General features: G+C 70.3%; 2 protein-coding genes across 4 annotated transcripts in view; one reads left to right on the top strand and one right to left on the bottom strand.

The window, feature by feature from the left end:
• The first annotated feature begins 2,799 nt into the window (after nucleotides 1-2,799).
• Nucleotides 2,800-7,866, top strand: LOC129064959 (cytochrome P450 2W1). Its single transcript, XM_054566258.1, has 9 exons — nucleotides 2,800-2,967; nucleotides 4,000-4,162; nucleotides 4,361-4,510; nucleotides 4,579-4,736; nucleotides 5,535-5,708; nucleotides 6,039-6,177; nucleotides 6,303-6,487; nucleotides 6,817-6,958; nucleotides 7,138-7,866. The coding sequence occupies exons 1-9, from the start codon at nucleotides 2,800-2,802 to the stop codon at nucleotides 7,332-7,334; spliced, it is 1,476 nt and encodes a 491-aa protein (XP_054422233.1). The 3' UTR covers nucleotides 7,335-7,866.
• Nucleotides 7,867-9,047: 1,181 nt separating this feature from the next.
• CUNH7orf50 (chromosome unknown C7orf50 homolog) overlaps nucleotides 9,048-20,173 on the bottom strand; it is a 60,110-nt gene continuing 48,984 nt past the window's right edge. The window contains exons 1-4 of one of the 3 annotated variants that reach the window (XM_054573861.1): nucleotides 17,788-18,047; nucleotides 12,437-12,630; nucleotides 10,788-10,869; nucleotides 9,048-9,882 (exon numbers count right to left, since the gene is read on the bottom strand). In XM_054573861.1, the coding sequence (XP_054429836.1) occupies nucleotides 9,694-9,882; nucleotides 10,788-10,869; nucleotides 12,437-12,630; nucleotides 17,788-17,889 (567 nt within the window). In that variant the 5' untranslated portion in view covers nucleotides 17,890-18,047 and the 3' untranslated portion in view covers nucleotides 9,048-9,693. Of the gene's footprint in view, nucleotides 9,883-10,787; nucleotides 10,870-12,436; nucleotides 12,631-13,091; nucleotides 13,235-17,787; nucleotides 18,048-20,173 lie in introns of those variants that run through there. The other 2 variants (XM_054573945.1, XM_054573773.1) reach the window with 2 other exon arrangements.

Genomic DNA, 20,173 nt, shown 5'->3' with positions numbered 1-20,173 from the left:
CCCCCTTCCCGGCAGCCACGCAAGGACATCGTGGGAGACCCACCCTGAGGAACCACAGCCCTTGAGCCCGAGTTCAGGGCTGCTGTTGGCTCCGCTCTGCTTCCACGTTCTATGCGGCTTCCTAAATCTGCTTTGTCTCGCTCTCTGCTGGAAACTCCGTTCAGTTCAGTTTTTTGTCCACAATCACCAGGGACCTGGTTACCTGTGCCCACCTGTGATAATTCCTCGGCATTCACGTCCCGTGACTCGGCGTTCCCCACGCCACGGCTCGGCGTCCTCGGCATCGTCATGGCCGTGACCTGGACGTCCCACCCCCGTGACTCGGCACGCAGTCCCTCTCTCCTGCTCGACCCCGAGCTGGCAGCACCGTCACCACCACCAAGCCCAGGGCACACGCGGGGCCTCGCAGTCTCCAGGTCCCAGGCGAGGACCTCCAGACACCTCGCCCTCCCCTCCGGGCACACGTCCGCCAGCCGCACAGGCTGCGCGTTGGCGCGAGGCCCCGGTCCCTGCTCCGCGGGCCTGGGCTCGGGACCGAGAGTGACCCCCAGCCCAGACGCCACGGACCCCAGCGACTCAGGATCTGCTGCGGGGGGTGGGAGGGTGGCGCCCCAGGCATTGCTGCGGGTTCAGAATGACTATTTTGAGCTTGGACTGCTTGTATTTCACCAGAAATGGAATTTCGTTGTAGGGAAAAAACCTCAACCATGGAGCTAAAAACCAAAGCTTTCCCGTCATCCTTGACTCCAGACACGCTCTCCGCGGTCACTCAGCCAGTGCTTCCTGCGTCTCACACACGCACGTGGCTCTCTTTGCTGTCAGCGCGCCTGGGGCTGTGCGGGGGCGCCTCTGTGAGGGGGGCAGGGGACGCAGGTCCGTGAGGACACTCAGGGTCAGCGGGACGTGGACAGGGCCGCCCCACCTCCTGCAACCTTCCCCTCCCCCACCCACTTCCCAAGGCCCGGGACCTGGCCTGGCTCAGGACTCCCCTGAGGAGACAAAGCCGCGTGACTCCAAGGCTCAGGTCACAGGCCCTGGTCCTCTGCTTCGTATCCCATCGGAGCAGTCGACCCCAAGAGGAGACCCCCGGGGGGCGCTGTGGCTGCCCCCGCCCCCGGCCCCCTCGCCCGCGGCGCCCCCAGCATCTCTGCACACAGCCCCTGCTTCCTCCTCCGCAGAATGGGGGCCTCCGGCTGGGCTGTCGGGAGGGGCCAGGCTAAGGGCCCTGCAGGGAGGGCCCCGCCCCGGCTCGGTGGGCAGAGGGCACCAGGAACGGGCTCAGCGGGGAGGCTCCGGGACGTCCTGCCGCCGGCACAGGAGCCTGGCAGGGCCCAGCTTCACCGTCCTGAGGGAGGAGGCCGCGCAGGGCTGAGCCCCCCCCCCCCCCGACCCGAGTGCCCTGCCTGCAGCGCCACCCCCCAGTCCGCCCCGCCCCGCCCCCGCCCCGCGGGGCCCAGCAGGCGCGCTCCGGGCTCCGGCCCCCCGCCAGCCCCCCGCCGGCCCCCTGCCCCTCACACACACTCCTCCCTGCTTTGCAGGGGCTGCTCCCCCAGGGAGAACCCCGACTCAGCTCTGCGCCTGACCCTCTGCGGTCCTTGGCCTCCCCCCCGCGGCCTCCCCCCAGTGCCCGAGGGGCTTTCAGTGGCGAAGCCACTGCTGCATCGGCTTCTCCTGCGGGACTGCGGGGCCCCGGCCGGGTCGCGGCATCAGAGCCTGTGCCCTGCGCCCTGGCTGAGCCCAGAGCCCGCAGGTGCCCGGCCAGCGCCAGCCGAGCTAAGGGGCTGCTGCCCTGGGCAGACAGGCCTGGCCTGCACCCCCGGCAGCGGCCTCGGCTCCGGCGGTGAGCACCCCACCCTGGGCGCGTGCAAATCAAGGCTGGGGGCCGGTGGGGCCCTGCCCAGGGCATGGGGCTCCAGCTGCCTCCTGCGGGGCAGGCGGCGGGGAGCAGGCCCAGAGGCTTCCGGGGCCAGCGGCCGCCCCGTCCCGCCCAGCTCTTTGTCCGGTGGCACCTCTTCCCCTCCCAGCTGGGCCGCCAGGGTTTAGGGGACAAGAGTGTGTCCAGACAGACGAGGGCCCATCAGGCGGGCCACCTGTCCCCCCGCAGCCCGGCTCCAGACCGGCCCCGCCCTGTCCTGGCGCAGGCTGGCGCCTGCTGCCCCGGTGACAGAGCCTACGCAGCCACCGAGGAGCCGACCGTCAGTCGCAGCCTTGGCGGCGGGGACACGGCAGGCGCCCCGCGAGGGCCCTGGGACTTGGGGCGTCGGCTGTGCAGACCCTTGAGGGCCGGTCCTGGGGGCTCCGCACCTGGTCCCCGCCCCCACAGGCCCCTCAGAGAGCAGCTGGGCGGACGCTGGGCGGGGACGGGGTTGGGAAAGGCCCACAGGCCTCATACCGCGGGGCCCGAGGAGGGACTCGGCGCAGGGAGGGCAGGCCGCTCCCTTCGGAGCTGGGCCGGGTCCCCGGGCCCTGGGGGCCCCGGTTCTGATGGGGAGCCCAAGGCAGAGGGTGGAGACCAGCCACCATGACGGGTCCCCCCAGCAGCGTGTGGGTGCGCCGAGCCCAGGGCCCGGACATCGGCCCCCAGATGGCACCCGGCCTGCGCCCGGCGCAGACTCGACCCCGCATTCCACACACGCCTGTCGCTTTAAGCCGCCTGGCTGTCCCCTGCAAACTGCCTGTTCCACATTCTCGGGGTGGCGGGGTGGGTGGGGTGCTGGCACGCCCTCCTGGAGGCCTACAAGGCACAGGGCGGGACGGTGGGCCCAGGCAGGGAGCTGAGGCCCCGTCACCGCCGCGCGCATGGCCCCACTGCTCCTGGGGCTCCTGGGGCTCCTGGGGGTCTGGGCGCTGCTCCGCGCCCGCGCCCGCGCCCCAGCCCCACGCTGGCCCCCCGGGCCGCGCCCGCTGCCCCTCATCGGGAACCTGCATCTGCTGCGGCTCTCTCAGCAGGAGCACTCGCTGATGGAGGTGAGGGGCGGGCGTCCGGCAGCTGGGGGACAGCCCAGCCCCGTCTGGGGAAGCCGAGTCCCCGTTTCCCAGGACCCTGTGGGTCAGGAGGCTCCAGGTCCCGCTGGGCCCTGGCCTGGCAGGGACCCAGGGGCCCCCGAGTGCCTGCCCTGCCTTGGGGAAGAGACAGACACGCCACCCCACACGGAAGAAATGGCTGTCGGCAGAGCAGAGAGCCAGGAGAGCTTCCTGGAAGAGGCAGCATTTGAAGGGACCTCAAAGAAGGGCCAGGTTTGGGGCAGCAGCAGCGGGGGGACGGGCGCCCCAGGGAGAGGCACCAGGCAGCAGAGCCAGCACCAGGTGCTGCCCGCTGCCCACACCCACCGAGGGGCAGCCGGGGGCCTGCCGGCCACAGCGCCTGCTGGCTGGAGGGCGGGGTGGGGTGCTGCGGGTTGCCCACAGGTGACCTGGACCGAAGCGGCTGCTCCCCAGGCTGCAGGCCCCAGGCTCCTCGGCCCAGAGGCTGCCCGGCAGCAAGCCGGGGGCAGAGCAGGCAGGGACTGGGGCGCCAGCCGAGGGCCGAGCCCTGGCTGCGGTGGGGAGGTGAGAGCCCCCCTCCCCGTGGGCAGGGACGCTGTGGGGACAGGAGGGGACGCAAACGCGCAGGCGAAGGGGTCGTGAGGCCAGTGCTTGCTGGCACCAAGTTCTCGGTCCCCTTCCCCCGCACCTGGGAGGCAGGCCTGGGAGGGGGCGGGGCCTGGCGGTCGGGGGCGGGGCGGGGGCTCCCAGCACAGCCACCCCAGCCCACAGCCCCCCAGCCCTGCGGCCTGTCTGGGGCCCGAGAAAGCCCCTTGGAGAGTTCCCCTGAAAAGAAGCCCCCCGAAGGCCACGCCCTGCCTTCCTGGAGGGGCGGGGGGAGCCGCCCGAGACCCTGCTCCGGCTTCGTGGCTCCTGGGCCTTTGCCCACGTGGTCCCCCGTCCGGCCTGGGCTCTGCCCTGCACAGCATGGCCGGGGGGCGGGGGGCCCCCAGGTGACCCCTGCTGTCGCCCCAGCTTGCAGAACAGTACGGGCCAGTGCTCACTGTCCATTTCGGACGCCAGCGGACAGTGGTGCTGAGCGGCTACGAGGCGGTGAGGGAGGCGCTGGTGGGCTCGGGGCGGGCGCTGGCCGACCGGCCCCCCGTCCCCATCTTCCAGCTCATCCAGGGCGGCAGGGGTAGGTTCGGCGGGGCAGTTCCTGGCAGGTGGGGAGTCCCCGGCTCCGTGCCTGGGGAGGGACGGGGGCGGACGGTGCTCGGGGACTGCCGCGCCCCGGAGGGGACGGGGCTGGCTGGGCCGGCTCCTGGGGCCGCTGGTGGGGACCCCGTGAGCTGCCCGCCTGCACCTCCAGGGCCCCCCGCCATGTCGGCCACAGGTGTCTTCTTCTCCTCCGGGGCGCCTTGGAAGGCCGCCCGCCAGCTCACCGTGCGCACCCTCCACGGCCTGGGCGTGGGGCGGGGGCCCGTGGCCAGCAAGATCCTGCGGGAGCTGAGCTGCCTCGTGGGGCAGCTGGACCAGCATGGAGGTGAGTGGGGGCTGGGAACACCCCCTCCCGGGAGCCCTCCCCACTGAAGCCTGTTGCCTGCCCCCCAGGCCGGCCCTTCCCCCTGGCCCTGCTGGGCTGGGCTCCCTGCAACATCACCTTCACCCTCCTCTTCGGCGAGCGGTTCGACTACCAAGACCCTGTGTTCGTGGCCCTGCTGGGCCTCATTGACGAGGTCATGGTCCTCCTGGGGTCCCCGGGGCTGCAGGTGAGAGGCCGCTGCCCCCCCGGCCTTGGGTGGGGGCGGGGAGCTGGGTGCCAGCCTGAGACAGGCGGGAGGGGCCCCGCGGTCGCCAGCCGGCAGTGAGCTCCGTTCCGGCCCCCGCGTCCCGTGGCTGTGCCAGCCCCGGTCAGTCCCGGCACAGCCTGGGAAGGGACAGGTCTCAGGCGCAGGCCCCCCTCCTGTCCCCTCTGCTCGCCACCCAGGGGTCCCTGGCACCGGCCCTGCAGAGTCGCAGGCGTCGCCTCTTAATCTCCAGGACGCCCGGGGTCCTGTGCATTTTATTCCTTCCCTAAACCCGGAACGTCTGCGTCGGCAGCGGCAGCACCGTTTCTGACTGTGACTCACTGAGCCGCGAGGCCACCCGCGCGGCAGGGGCTGGGGCAGCGGCCTGAAGGTGGCGAACCCTCCCCTCTCCTTGGGGCTCGCGGCGGACTCAGCTCTCCTCACAGGGGGCCGCTCGCCCCTCCCACCAGCTCGGGCGGGAGGAGAGCAGGGTGTGATTGCAGCCCCCGGCTGCGACCTGCAGGGACTCCCAGGTGTGCTCCCTGTCACCAGGCCCCTCCTTGCTCCCCTGGGAGGAGTCCCGGCCTGGGTCCCACCCGGCGGGGCTGTGGGGCCCCGCGCCCCGCGCCCTCTGGTGGCCGCGGGTGGCAGCAACCCCGCGGCAGCGGCAGCCGGGGCGGGCGGACGCAGGCGCTGAAGGATTGCCCGCCCCTCCCGGCGGGGCGGCGGGGCTGCGGGGCGGCCTCGCTCACCGCCGGCGCTGTTGCCCTCTGCCCCCAGCTGTTCAACCTGTACCCCCGGCTGGGCGCCCTCCTGCAGCTGCACCGGCCTGTCCTGAGGAAGATCGAGGAGGTGCGCGCCATCCTGAGGGCCCTCCTGGCGGCGCGCCGGGCGTCCTCGCCGCCGGGCGGCCCCGTGCGCAGCTACGTGGATGCCCTGATCCAGCAGGGCCAGGTGCGGGCGAGACCACTCCCACCCCCACCCCCGACAGGCCCGGGGGCGTCCCGGGGAGCCCACTGCCGGACAGAGCCCTCCGGTCCCCACCCGGCCCTCCGTGTCTCCGCTGAGCCTCCGTCTCCCCGCCTGCGAAGTGGGGTTTCATGGCGCTTCTTTTGGGGGTGGCTGGGAGGATGCGGTGGGCCAGCCACCGCGGGCACTCCCAGGAGTTTGGCTCAGACCTCCCCCCAAGCCTGTCTCCTACCCCTTTCCTTAAGCTCAGGGCCGGGGGGCGGGGGGCCCATGGGCACCGTCTCCTGCTCAGCCCCACCCCGCCCCCTTCTGCAGGGGAGGGACCCTGACGGCCTGTTTGCCGAGGACAATGTGGTGGCCTGTGTCCTGGACATGGTCATGGCCGGCACGGAGACCACCTCAGCCACGCTGCAGTGGGCCGCCCTCCTCATGGCCAAGCACCCGGGCGTGCAGGGTGGGTGTGCGGGGCGGGCGTGCTGGCCACGCCGCCTGCCTCTCCCAGCCCCCCGTGGGCGGGGGGGCCGCAGGGGCCGGGGACAAGGCTCCCGCGGACGCCGGTGTCCGCCCTCTGGCCCACAGGCCGGGTGCAGGAGGAGCTGGACCGTGTTCTGGGGCCCGGGCAGCTGCTCCGGCCGGAGGACCAGCACTCGCTGCCGTACACCAATGCCGTGCTGCACGAGGTCCAGAGGTTCATCACCCTCCTGCCCCACGCGCCCCGCTGCACGGCCGCCAACACCCGGCTGGGCGGCTACCTGCTGCCCAAGGTGGGGTGGCCCGGCCTCCCCCAAGCCCTGGGCCCAGCCCGACTCCCACTCGCCCGTTCCTCTCAGCTTGGGGGCGGGCGCCGGGGCTCCCAGCGGGAGGCTGGGGAGGCTTCCGAGCTGCAGGCCCCAGCCCGTGCTGCATGGCCTGGGGCCGCGCCTGGGAAACGCGCTCTGCCCTTGACCAGGCCTCCACCAGGCGGGGCCGAGCGCCTCTGGCCACCATCCTGACCGGCGGGGGACCCCCGGGGACCTCCTCTCAGTGCGCCGGCCCGGGGCCTGCCCTGGTGGACAGGGCAGCCAGCCCAGCACCCCCTGCCGGCCCCCTGCAGGGCACGCCCGTGGTCCCCCTCCTGAGCTCCGTGCTCCTGGACAAGACGCAGTGGGAGACCCCCCACCAGTTCAACCCGGGACACTTCCTGGACAGCGACGGGCGCTTCGTGAAGCGGGAGGCCTTCCTGCCGTTCTCTGCAGGTGCGGCGGCCTCCGGACCCGCCGGCCGGCCCCTCGGGAGCTCAGGCTTGCCCCCCGCTGCCACCCCTCCCGCCTGCTCGGAGCCGGCCCGGGTCCCCGGGGCCCGCAGGCCTCGCTGTTAGGCTGCCTCCTCGTCCTCCCCGGGCAGCCCCCAGCCCTGGGCCTCGGTTTCCCCACAGGCCGCCGTGTCTGCGTGGGGGAGAGCCTGGCTCGGACGGAGCTGTTCCTGCTCTTCGCCGGTCTCCTCCGCAGCTTCCGCCTGCGGCCCCCGCCTGGCCTGGGCCCTGAGGACCTGGACTCCGTGCCCACCCCCGCCTTCACCATGCGGCCGCCCGCACAGCTCCTGTGCGCGGCGCCCAGACCCCAGGGCCACTGACCGGGGGGTCTGGCCTGTGCTCTGGACAAACTCCAGGGCCTGGGGGGGGCGTGGGTCACGCCCCGGCGACACAGTCCCTCACGCGGTCCCTCGCCTCCCCGCGGCCCCCGGTGCGGACTGTGTGGCGTGGGCCCGAGGGCTCCGTCCCGTGGCTCCGGCCAAGCTGCCTCGGGGCGCGGGGGTGGCCCGTCTTCAGGCCTCCACAGCCCCTTCCCTCCCTGCTCCCCAGGGCAGCCAGGCCCCGACCTCCTTTCTTCCGTTCCTCCTCCCCCAGGCGCGTCCCCGCCCCCCAGGGACCTCCCCACACAGCCCCTGCCGGGTGCCCCCACAGCCCGTTGGTGCCGCCCCCCCGCCAAGCCTGAAACCCGTGAAACCCTCGCCTCCAGCGCCCTGGGTCCCACTAGGCCTGAGCCTGTGACCTCCTGCCCCGTCTCCCCTGGAGAAACAGGCCAACGAGGCACCAGGGTCCAAGGGGCGCAGCCAGGCCCCGGGAGACGCCCTCTCGGGGGTGCGGGTGACTCAATAAAGACGAGAGCGAGCAGCTGTGCAGCGTCGTCTCGCTCGACACTGTGGGACCCGAGATGTGGGGCGTCCGCTGGCCACACAGGCAGGACTTGGTCCCCCATCCTCGGGGTGCACTGGCGCAGCCGGTACCCCCGTGGCCCCGACTGCGGGTTGGGCGGGCGGAATGCAGATGAGGTGGGGGGCGGGTGGGCCCCCTGGACGTCTGTGCTCAGCACCCCGCCCCCCCCGGGTCCCAAGGGGAGCGCCTTCAAGGCTGCAGCGGGGCTGAGCCCCAGCCTGCCTTCGGCCCCTGCGGGCCCCCGGCCACACCGCGGGTCGCTCTGAGGCCACGGAAGCCAGAACCACACGGTCCCCCGGCTGCAAGCAGCCTCCCCAGGACACGCACGGGCTAGGGCCTCCATGCTCAGGGCTCCTGGGGAGAAACCGCTCTGCCAACCGAGGCCCAGCGGGGCTGCCACGGGCTGCCCGCACGTCCTGCAGGGGCTGGTGGCTCTCGGTCCCTAGGGGCCTCTGGCTCCGCACCTGGCGTGTGCAGGCTGCACCAGTGGGCGGGCCCAGCGCTGAGACCCTCAGAGGCCAGGGCTCCGGGCTGCGGGCGAGTGGGAGCCAAGGCCGCAGTGCAGGCCTGCCCGGGCCCCTTCGGACGTGCGGGCCCCTCCTGGGCTGGGTCGCCCCCGCCCCAGGTCCTACCGCACCGCTCAGACGCCCTCCTCAGCATGGTGTTTTGGGGCGACTGAGACTGAAGCCCAGCTCACTGCCAACCAGCATCGTGATGGTTTTTAGACTTTATTTTTAGAGAGATTAACAGAGAGAGGAGAGAGGGAGAGAAACACGATGTGCTATGGGAGCATCGACTCCCGTCGCCTCTCGCGCGCCCCCTGCTGGGGACCCAGCCCCAAGCCAGGCGTGCGCCCTGACTGGGCATCGAAGTAGCGACCGCGTGGTTTGCAGGCGGCGCTCAGGCCACTGAGCCGCACCAGCCGGGGCAGCACTGTCATTCTTTTAAAAAATGTTATTAACGTTGGGGAGACAAAACATGGATTTGCTGTCCCACGTGTCAATGTGTCCGCGGGCCGATTCCGGCCGCCATTCCCCACCTCGCAGCCCACACCGCGCAGCACGGCGCCCCGGCGCCCCCGGCAACACGGTGCCCCACCAGCCGTGTGGGCCGCGCTCCGCTTCCCCTGCTGTCACCCGCGGCGGAGGGTCATCCGGGAGGCCCCGTGGCCTGTGCACTCTCCTCCAGGAAGGCCTCTTCCCAACCTGTAAGTGAGGACAGACCACACAGGACAAGAGCCCAGGCGGCACGGGCCACGTTTATTGAAAATACAGCCAGTTCCCCCCGCAGCCAGGCAGTGAGGCCACAGCTTGGCCTGACGGGCGAGCGCTGGACAGCCACAGCCCGGCAGGCTTGGCGCGGTCAGGCCGGCGGCCAGGAGACACATGGCCTGCACGGGAGGGGCCTCCAGACCGAGGGGCGAGCCGCAGACCTGGGGTGCCCCCCACAGCCCAACTGGGACCACAGCTGGTGGGAAGCAGGCCCTGGCTGATCCCTACGATCCCCTAGTAGAAAAATAGGCATTTCCCTCAGCAAGGAGCACCCAGGGTAGGGGCTGGGAGCAGGCCTGCGTCGTACCCGCCCTGAGGGGCCAGGGCCTGTCGTTGCCTGTCAGCGGCTCTGGCGACGAGGGGCGGCAGCCGGCGGTCCTTTCCGGGGTCCTTCTGGAGCCAGGAGGAGGAGCCGGCACTCAGAAGCCGCAGGCCTGCTAGGGACCCAGCTGTCTGCCGGCAGCATGCGGCCGGCGGCCCACCCGGGGCCTCGCGGCCACGGCGCCTAGCAGAGCAGCTGCAGCACCTGCCGGACGCGCTGGGCCTTCGCCTGCAGGGTGCGGTCGGGGCCGTGGGCACCCTCCTCGTCCAGCTCCCGCATCAGGGCTTCGGCCTTCTGCACGGTCAGCTCCCGCGCACGGCCCCGCAGCCCCTCCAGGTAGGCCAGCAGGGCGGCGAAGTGCTCCTCGGGGACCTGGGCGGGGTGGCGAGGGCGGCTCAGCAGGCGGGCGGGGCCCGGGGAGGACGCCGGGCCAGGAGGACCGGTGCCCCAGCCGGCAGCGCCCTGGCGCCAGGGAGCCCACGTCAAGCGCAGTCCGTGCTTCACCGGCTTCCGAACCTGCCACAGAGTTACCACGGCGCAGACTGGCCGCCAGGCCTCAGGACGGACGGACAGGCGGAGCAGACCGACCATGGAACAGAGGACCCAGACTCACACCAACTGATTTCCCACAAGCCACCAACGTCACTCAACGGGGAAACAATCCCCTTTGGAGCGACTGGGCGTCCAGACGTGACAAAGCAAAGCTGGACGCCGCCTCACCCCACAGCAGCGGCGCGCTCCGGCCGGGCCGCTGCTGAGCACGCGGGAGGCCGGGGGCGCGGGGGGCGGAGGCCGCAGAGGGTGAAGGGGTCAACGGGGATCCAAAAATTATACAATAGACTACTAGTAAAAAAAAAAAATCTATCTTTGTGAACTTGGATGAAGCAACAATTTCTTAAGATAGGATACCAGAAGCAACTTAACCAGATAAATTAGGCTCCATCCAAGTTAAAAACCTGACCCCTGGCTGGTGTGGCTCCGCGGGCCGAGCGCCGCCCCGAGGACCAGAGCACAGCACGCGAGGCAACCACCGGGAGGTTTTTCCTCCCCCACCCCAAAGAAAAGTAAAATGTAAAGAAAAAACCACCACCGTGACACGGCGAGCACTACGGTGCGGAGCCGTCGCTCGGTGGAAGACGGGACGCTGAGCCGTCGCGCCTGCAGGTCGCGGGCCACGAGGCGCTGCCAGCGACGCCCCCGCCCCGGCATCGGGTCCCGGCCCCGGGGCTGCGGAGGGCCGGGGGTGTGCAGGCAGGGCTGGCCCCCACGGCACGCACCTTGTCGCTGTCGTACATGTGCAGCAGGAGCCAGGTCTGCCGGGTCTTCTGGAACCTCCAGTCCGCGTGCTTCTGGGCCCAGCTGGGAAGGCGAGGACATGGCGTCTCAGGCGCTGGGCGGGGAGCAGGAGGGGCCTCTTCTTGGCCAGGGGTGGGGGAGGGTGTCCGTGGGGGCCCTGAGGGGCCCTTCCCAGCCCAGGGCACAGACATGGACCAGAGGGGCTGGGGCCTGGGCAGGGGACACGTCACCCCACACCTGCGGGGTCCCTCGGCTGGGCCCCGACGGAGGACCAGAGCATTTCCCGCCAGCCCGGCCATCCCCTGGTCTTGCGGGGCCGTCCTGAAGGGAGGAGCCTGAGCCACGCACGGAGGGAGACCCAGGGTGCCGGGGGCCCGAGCCCCGGCCCCAGGGACGGCGCGGTCTGGGCGGCTCCGGTGTCGCCGTCACGGAGTGCAGCCTCAGCCGCGCCAGCTCCGTGCCCCGGACAGCGCCTGGGCAAGCTAACCCGCTCAGGCGGGGTCCACGGGGAGGGCCCGAAGGACGGGGACGGGGGAGCCTGCGGCAGTCTACGGGGGAAACGCGTCGGCGGGTGAGTTCTGGCCAGGGCACTCACCGGGACGGAGACCCCTGGGGTTGGGGGGTCCATGTGCCTGGGACTCGGGGGCACTGACGGCCGGGGGAGCTGGGGGAGGCTGTGCGCTCGCTATTCCAGCTGCGGGCTCCTGGCCTCCACTCGGACACGTGGGGACACCCCCGGGTCCCTTGCAGGAACCCATCTCATGGGGGCAGAACGCCACCCAAGGACAGACCCCGTCTTGCCCAGGGCCACCAGCGCCTCACGCAGCTGTCACAGCAGGAGCCCTGGGCCAGAACGGGCCACCCCGGCCTCAGTCCCTCCTGGGGCCTCTGCCACAGGCCAGCAAGGCCCCGGGGACCGACCTCACAACCCCGGCGTCGGCCCCTCTGCCCCGTCCCGCCCATCTGCAAGGGCCCTGCCCTCGGGCTGTGGCTCCTCCGCTCGACGCCCCTCAGAGGCCTGAGAGCCGGGGCGCCCCGGCAGCCCGCTGCAGTGACGGGGGGCAGGCCCCCCCGGGTCCTGGGCGGGGCCGGAGGCACTAACCGGGCCTCAGGCTGCGGGCACGGGGTGGCCTCGTGCCTCGGACCCATGGTGCGGCATCGCCTCTCCGTCGGTCCATCGTTCTGCCTGAAAGCTGGCCTGCCCCGGGACACGCTGCCCAGCACACCCCTGCAGGAGCGAGCCTGTGCCCCGCCTGCCCCCATCGCCCCGCGGGCAAACCGAGGGTCCCGCAGGCCGGGGAGGGACACCCCGGGGCTCTGCTGGGGGAAAGGGGGCAGCCTGGCTGGAGACGTATTTCCCGTAGAGAAATTGTTGGTTTTAACGGAAAAATGCCAACCTCCCGCCTCGTGGACATGCCGAGTCCCATGTCCTCAGGGACAAACAGCCCAGCAGGGAGATGCCCAGCAGAGCCCACAGCACCCCCCTCCCCGCCCCCCGACGCTGCTGTGCTGCGGTGGGTCCACGGGCAGCGTCTCAGCGGGCGCGGGTCTCAAGGCGCCCACAGCCAGCCAGGGCCCCAGGGCCTGTGTCCCTCCCAGGGCTGCAGGCCCCGGCGGGGCGGCCCCTCACCCGAGGAGGTAGTCCAGGGCCAGCTGGGCGCCGGAGCGCTGGGCCCGCGGGGGCTGGGCGGGGGCCACGGTCGCCTCCCGCAGCCGCTTCCGCTCCTCCTTCCTCCGCTCCTTCTTCAGCTTCCTCTGCAGGACCCTCTTCTCCTCTGGGGTCAGCGCCGGGGTCGGCTCCAGGTCTGAGCGTGCGCCTCCTCCCTGAAAGGCAAGGGTCCGTCTGTTAGGGCCTTGGAAGCCCCGCCCTGGCCCCAGGGCCCCCGGGCCCCCGCCGCCCACACCGAGCCACTGCAGGGCCTGTCACGGCTGGGTGACCGCAGGCCCGGGGACCACGGCTCTGCGGCGAGCCCCCGCCCCCCGGCTCGCGGGGCGGCTGCCCCCCTGCCCCCGCAGGCTGCAGCGGCCTGGCAGAGCGCCGACCTCCCACGCGAGGCCAAAGACGGACGGAGGGAAGTGGAGGTGCCACGCGCCTTCCTTCCTGCGCTGGGGGAGGCCGGGAGGGGGTCTGGGGTCTGGGAACAGGGAGGGTCCCGTGGCCACTGGCTCTCCTCTGACACACAGGCCGTGGCCTCCCAGGTGACCCCCCCCCCTCCGACACCTCGCCAGGACAGTGAAGACCTCCAACCCTCGCCCCCCTCAGCAGACCAACCCAAGAGCCACACCTGGGGGCCGGGACTGCGAGGGGGCCGTACAGGCCATCTCCGGGGAAGAGGCCCCCGGGGTTCGCGCTGGCGCCGGCCTCGGGCCCTCAGGGAGGGCATTCTGCCCACGTGCCCCAGCGTGGAATGCCTACCCCTTGCCCTCTGCTCCCACTTGACACCCTCCTCCTGCTGGAATCTTGTAGAACAAAGAACCCCTGCTCTGCTCAGCAACCCCCACCTCCTCCTTGAAAACCAGCTGGACTGGACCAGCATCAGCAGCCCCGACAGGAAACACACGCTGCCTCCGCCCTTCCTTGGCGCCGGGCTCGCAGGCCGCCAGCCCGGAGGGGCGTCCAGATGGGGCCTCGGGCGTGAAGAGGCCACGCTCGTGCACTTGCTGCGCGCACAGAGCGCGGGGCTGGGCCAGAGGAGCCTGGGGGACGCCAGCCTAGCTGCGGGAGGAACAGGCAAATCCCCCTGCAGCTGGCAGGCGATGCCCCGCTGCCCGGCCAAGGGCCTGATGGAGGGCCAGGCCTGCGCAGGGGTGGCCTGGGCGCCGCCGACACCGATTCCGAGGGAGGTGGGCAGGTTGGGAGGTCTGGGAGGGGCGGGAAGCAACGGCGCCGGGAGGGGGGCGGCTCCCAAGGTCCCGACTGTCCCGGGACACTCCCTGCCACTGGCCGTGACCCTGGGAGGGCTGGCTGCTGCCGGGAGGCCAGAGGGGCCTGGCCAGGTGTCGCGCGAGGACGCCCTCCCCGTGCAGTGGCCGGCGGCACGGGTGGCAGGTGGGGCTGGGAGAGGGCGCGGCCAGGCGGACCTCGCGGGCCCAGGACACGTCCCGTGTTCACCCCACAGACGCCTACGGGCGGGTCCGTCCTCCAGAGGGGCCCGGGGTGGGCAGCGGGCAGGACGCAGGCCTCCCACCCTGTGGGCTGTCTGGGGGCTGTGCCCGCTCCTCCATCACAGGAGTGCCCCACCTTTTGGTGTCTGTGCCACACTTTAAATGCACTGCGATGCGTCATCAGAAAAACGTCTCATGATGTTTGGAGCATGTTCATAATTCTGTGTTGGGCCGCAGACTGGACACTCCTGCAGGTGTGCCAGGGGGCAGCGCCCGCGTCCTCAGCTCCAGCGCAGGTCCTGGGGGCCGGGCTGGGCGCCAGGCAGCGAGGCGCCGCCCTCAGACTGAGCCCGGGGGCAGGGCCTGCGGTGGCGGCACACCCAGGCAGAACCCCAGCAGAGGCGGGCTGGGGGTTTCAGCAGGGGCACCCCCCACCCACCACCTCCCTACGCCCAGGGAAAACCCTACCCCACAGCACGCGCGGGTTAGAAATGTGTGCGCTGAAAGCAAAACACAAACCGCGAGGCAGCCGCGCACAGGGGGAGGGCCAGGTCAGGAGGAAGGGGACGTGGGCTGGGGAGGGGGCCCCCAGCAGAGGCCTGGGCAGCGGCGCTGATCAGCCTGTTCAGATGCGGAGAGCCCCGGAGGACGGCCTCTGGCCGAAGGCTGCTACGCCTGCGGCTGCTGCCCGCTGGCCTTTCCAGTCTTGATGCCCTGAAACCAGCCCTCGCAGAGCGCGATCTCAGGGACAGGCAGGGGAGGCACAGAGACTGGGGTCCGGAGCAGGGAAGCGGGTCCCAGACCCGCGCCTCCCCAGCCAAGGAGCCTCCCTCCAGTCGTCCTGAAGCCCGTGTCCCCTCCTGCATGTGGCCAAGACTAAATGCTGGCCGGACTCACCGCCCCAGCTGTTAAGACCCCAAAAGGTAACTCCCGAGAGCACATTACCCGCTCCCTTTCCTAAAATCAGTAAGGAACAAAAGACGCGGTTTCCCAGTTTTTAAAGAAACCTTTTATTCTGCGACAGTGAGACAGCCTGGTGCCCGGCCCCTGGCCTTTCTCAAGGTCAGAGCCACACAGCACGCACTCCCAGACACTGCAGCTAACGATGCACAGTGCACAGTGTGCAGGTCCCCGCCACAGCCTTTGAAGGCTCCTCCTCACGAGTGCCCTCCCTCAGCCGAAACACCGGGCCGAACCAACAGGCGCTGGTGCCGGCGCCGCCGCCCACCGACGGCAGCCCCGACTCACGCAGAGACGATGCCAGAGAACCTGCACGCCACCCCCTCGGGAGGCCGCTGCTCTGATGGACCGCAGCAGCTCTGAGGGAAACACAGCCGCGTCCCCTGGAGCTGGGGGACTCCGTGGAGCGTCGTGGGCCCCGGGGTCCCGGCTGGCGCTGGCGCTGAGGCGGACGCGGGCTCTGGCCCCGAGGAGCGCACGGCCGACGTCAGCGAGCTCCTGGAGGACAGGGAGCGCGGCCGCCCCGCAGGGCTGGGCGGGTGGAGGCCTCCTGGCGGCACGGGGCTCCTCCGTGGGGCTCCGGGGCGGGGGTGGAGGCCCTGCGGACGGTCTCAGGCGTGCCAAGTGCGTGAAACGGAGCCCATGGGACACACGTGGGAAGACGGGGGAACGTGAGAAAGGCCGCCGTCCTTCGTCACCACCTGACAGCCAGAGCCGTGCGCGGGCAGCACCGGGCCACCCCGGCCCTCGCGGTCCCCCCGCCCCACAGTGCTCGGCTGCCAACACTCACAGTGGAAGGAAACGCTACACTGCGGCCGGAGGCGGAGAAAACAGACTTTCTCATCCAGGCTCAAGCTCCCCGGACCCCAAGCCCTCAGTGGTGCCACCACATGATGCCCAGGACACGGGCCAGACTCTCCCTGGGGCTCCCCGCCCGGCGCGGCCTGCGCGGGCACTGCCCCTGGGCTCCAACCGAGGAGTAAGGCCTGTCCACGGTCACAGCACAAGAGCAGGGCAGGCCAGGGCGCGGGGAGGGCCTCCGCCCTGGCTGGGGCCTCGGCTGGCGGGGCCCTGCCTCCCGGCTGCAGAGGGCGCCGGGGGTCAGCCCCTGTGGGTAAGGGTGCGCTGCCCTCGCCAGAGGCGGCCGTGAGACAAAGGCTGCCCATGGGCCACCGCACAGCTGTGCTCAGCAAGCCGCGTGCAACCCGCACCCGTAAGCTGAGGGCCAACGGGCCGTCGGAGGTGGGGCTGCCACAGGGCCCATGTGGCAGCTAGGCTGCATTTCAGAGGAAACACTAAAAACTTAACACAATTCTTGCCTTTTAACCCAAGAATTAAATGTTAAATGCCAATACACACAGGGAAAGCTGGAAGACACACAATGTGTAGCTCTGGGCACCAAAGCCAGGTGGGAGGAACCAGCTCTACAAGACCTTTCGAATGTCCCTGAAGTTCAGAAGTTTGGCCCTCGACACCCGCCAGGGCCCACGGCTCTCGAGGCTGCGTGCAGCCAGCTTCCCAGTCCCTTGCGACAGTGCGGTCCTGAGCTGGCGGGACAGGCTGTGCTGCTTGCTAACTGGGCTGGCCTCCGGGACACCCCCCAGGCCTGCCAGAGGGGCTGGGAGAGGACCTGTTCTACCCCCTGCCGGGCGTGGGGGGAGATCACAGGAGGGGCCCTGCCAGCAGGCAGACCTGCTCTGACTGTCCTGAGAAGAACCCTTTTCACAAAGATCCAACTGGGATTCCGGGGACAGAGGCAGTGATACCGCGCAGTGGGACCTGCGCTGGCATAGATCCCTCCTCACTCCCAGGCGCAGCAGCCCAGCCCCGCCCCGCCCTGGAGGCTCGCTCCCCGCCGCAGCCGGGCACAGCGCCTGGACGCGGACAGGGGGCAGAGCCGGCCAGGGCTCTGGGCGAGGGATCCCCAGGCTCTCCTCAGCGCCATGAGCTGGTGAGGGGTCACAGTCCCTGACAGATGTCAGCGACAATACAAAACACATCAGCTGGCCCTGACGGGTAAATGTAAACCAGCCGCCCTCCCCGAGGCGCTTGGGTGAGCCCTGCCCAGGAGGAACACCTCAGCTGCACCACCCAAAGGCCCGGGGCCAGGATGGACCCAGCGTGGAACGCGGGCGATGCCAGCGCCTCGAGGGCCCTGTCCGGGACAGCAGCCCAGGGCAGGGCATGGGCCTGGCGTCCCTGGGGACACGTGTGCGCTCCAGGCGGGGACGGAGGCACAGCATGTACACAGGCTGAGCAGCCACGGAGGCCCTGCTCGAGCCGGGGCCGGGGACGCTGGGGAGCCAGGCCAGTTGGGCATGGGGGAGCAGCGCCTGGCTCTGCCCCGTGCGCAGGATGCGCGTGCCCGGCGGGGAGCTCTGTGCCTGCGCACCGGCCTGCAGGCGGCTGGGGACAGGGCCTTCAGGGCCTGTGCCGGGTCCCATGTGTGATCGCGATGCACAGTGGGGACCAGGAGGAAGCCAGCAAGGGGGCTTGGCAGCAGCTCCGTCCCCAGAGGCCCCGTTCTCCCACAGGCTGAGGGCCTTTACTCACGAGGGACCTGCAAAAGGGCGGCTCTCTGCCGAGTCTGGGCAGGAACCAGTCCTTCAGGCCTTTGAGAAGAGGGGGGGTCCCTGGGAAAGTCCCTTCCCAGAGCCCGAAGGCAGCCCAAGCACTGGGCACAGCACCCAGGGACACTGCCCCCTGAGAATCGGCTAACTGCACCGCAGGGGCCGGGCCGGGCCCAGCCTCCTGGACCTCCCGATCCCCGAGGCTGCCAGCCCGCTGTCCCCCAGAACCTCAGCTCCGCCTCTGCACCAGCAAGTGGGCCCGTGCCACCTCAGGCATGTGGACGCTGAGGGTTTGCCCCGCTCCGTTTCCTCATTACTAGGCAGCCAGGCAGGCTGGGAACCACACCTCCGTCTGCAACGCCATCCCGGCTGGCTCTGTGCTGGAGGGCAAAGGTTGCGAACCCGTCATGCTTCCGTGTAGCTGAGGCTGCCTGCAGGTCCCAGCCATGCTCACTTGGACACACGTGACTGGGACCCCACGGCTGCCTTTGTTTTCCACCTGGAAGCGCTGTTCCGGAAGGTGGATGGCCAGCCGTCACGGGCAGAGCTGACCGGTACTAAGTGCAGGAACTGTAAACGAGCCTAGACATCACGTTTAACAGATAAAACATACATACTCCTCAGCCTTCGCAGGTCGGCTGCAGCCTCAGCTGACTAGGCAGCACAGACCTTGCCGTCTTAGTGACATTCTCATTCCTGAGGTCTGCGACACCCCCAGACCTAACGGCGGGGCCCGGGCCCGGGCCCGGGAGCAGGCCCGGGAGGCAAGCTCCTCCGCAGCCACGGCCCCTCCAGGACGAGCCGGAGCCCCCACGCAGCTCTCCCACGGGGCGCCACCCCGTTTCCGAGGGCCGCGCTCTTCCTCGGTGGCCTCTGTGCCCTGTGTCAGGAGAGAGAAGTGCCGTGACTCGGGGAGCCATTCCCGTCTCAGGCCCCTCCTCTCCCGCCCCAACCCCGCCAGGCACTGCAGGCCTGCAAAAGGTATGGACTATACAGTAACAAAACACATTACTGCCTCCAAAATAAGGACCAAATCAAAACAAATATTGCATTAAGTTTCTGCAAAGTGTAACACATCCACTTTGTTAATTGTTGAATACAACTTTCAAAATAATTTCATCACAGTTGCAAACTATTTATGGGCTAGGTTTTTCCAATTTTGCAAGAACTCCTAAGCGTACCCAGCAACAACAAAAGATCACGTTGCTAAGTAATAAGTTACAGCTAAATAATTTCATAAACAAAATGACAAATACCCTGTGGGTTTCTGCTCCAAAACACGGGCGTTTAACGTGCCAGGCGGAGGTGGGCCTTGCAAAACGCTGCGGCCGTGGCCACAAAGGCCTGAACGCCGGTCACAAACGACCAGACGCTCTTCCTGGAAGGGAAAGAGCCATGACTGGCTGGCCCACAGTCGGGGACAGGGACGGCTGCACTCCCTCCCGCCCCCGCTTGACGGATGAGAAGCCGGGAACGGGAGGGCCACGGGGCCTTGCCGCGGGGCACCCAGCCTGGAGCTGAGACCGAGTGCCCAGAGCTCCGGCCGGGAGCAGCAGCCCGAGGAGGATCCGTGGACACCCGAGGTCTTCACGGCGCAGCGCCCCTCCCTCGTCTGCAACCGGGGGCTGGGAAGCGGGGATAAGGCAGGGCGCCAGGCCGTGACCCTAGGAGAAAGGCGAAGCGCCCCCAACCCTGGCCCAACCCCGTGGGGGAGGGGCGCCACGCCCTCGCGGGGACTCAGCGAGTCGGGGGTCTACCCCTGCCAGGACCCCCCCTCCCCGCAACCCCTCTGGGAACAGCCCCGTCCCTGCCCCCACGGCGCGCTCGTGCAGAACAGACCCCCGCCCGCCCCATGGCTCCACTCCCGGGCTGGGCGCACTGACCTCCGCGTCCCCGGCTGCCGGGTCTGCCAGGCCCGCGCCCCCCGCCCCCACCCGCCCCTCAGCCCCGCGCACTGCGCATGTCAGGCCGGCCCGGCGCGGCTGGATCTGGTTCCAGCCGGCTGGACGGTGACGCAAGGGCGCCGGCGCTCATGGGTGGGGCTCCCCGACCAGCGCTCTCGCGCCGGGAGGAGGCGTGGCTTCTACGCTGGGCATGGCCAGGGTGGTAGGCGGGGCCAGGCCACCCCGAGACCCTCGCGGTGCGGAGGACAGGCGGGCACCGGCTCCCTCCTTCACCGGCCTGTCCAGGAGAGCAAGCGGGGGTCGGGCCGCTTCCTGGCCCGCAGCCCTGCCGGTCCTCAGGCCTCGCTTCCCACGCTCCCCGACGCAGGAGGCAGGAAACCCCGCTGGTACAGTCCAGCACCTCGCCCCGCCCCCCCCCCCCCCCCCGTCGCTCCCCATTTCTCTGCACATGACACTGACCAAAAGCACCATCAGGTTTGGGCCCACGCGCTGTCCCCGTTCCCATGTCTCCACCACCATCAGCAAGGGACCCTGGGTCCCCAGAACCCGGCCAGCCGGTGCCCCAGGGCTTTTGCACAGGCTCTTCCCTTTGCCCCAGGCTGACTTCGGATCGCTGGCCCTGGGGGGCTCTGGGACGCCTTCCCTGCCCCAGCTCCTGAGCAGCCCCCCAGCACTCCCTCCTGGAGCGCTGGTCCCCGCCCAGCCCCCACACCGTGCGTGCCGCGAGGACGGGCGCTGGCGCCACTGCCCGGATGTCCTCGTCCGGCAGAAAGCGGACTCGATAAAGGTTCAGGGAACCGACGCACGAGTCACACCCTCTTCCCTGCC

Source organism: Pteronotus mesoamericanus, unplaced genomic scaffold (assembly GCF_021234165.1).
Source record: "Pteronotus mesoamericanus isolate MK-2021 breed Mesoamerican mustached bat unplaced genomic scaffold, CSHL_Meso_final contig_1, whole genome shotgun sequence".
Classification (NCBI taxonomy): domain Eukaryota; kingdom Metazoa; phylum Chordata; class Mammalia; order Chiroptera; family Mormoopidae; genus Pteronotus; species Pteronotus mesoamericanus.
Note: the sequence above shows the minus strand (reverse complement) of the source record. Positions and strands in the feature narration are given on the sequence as shown.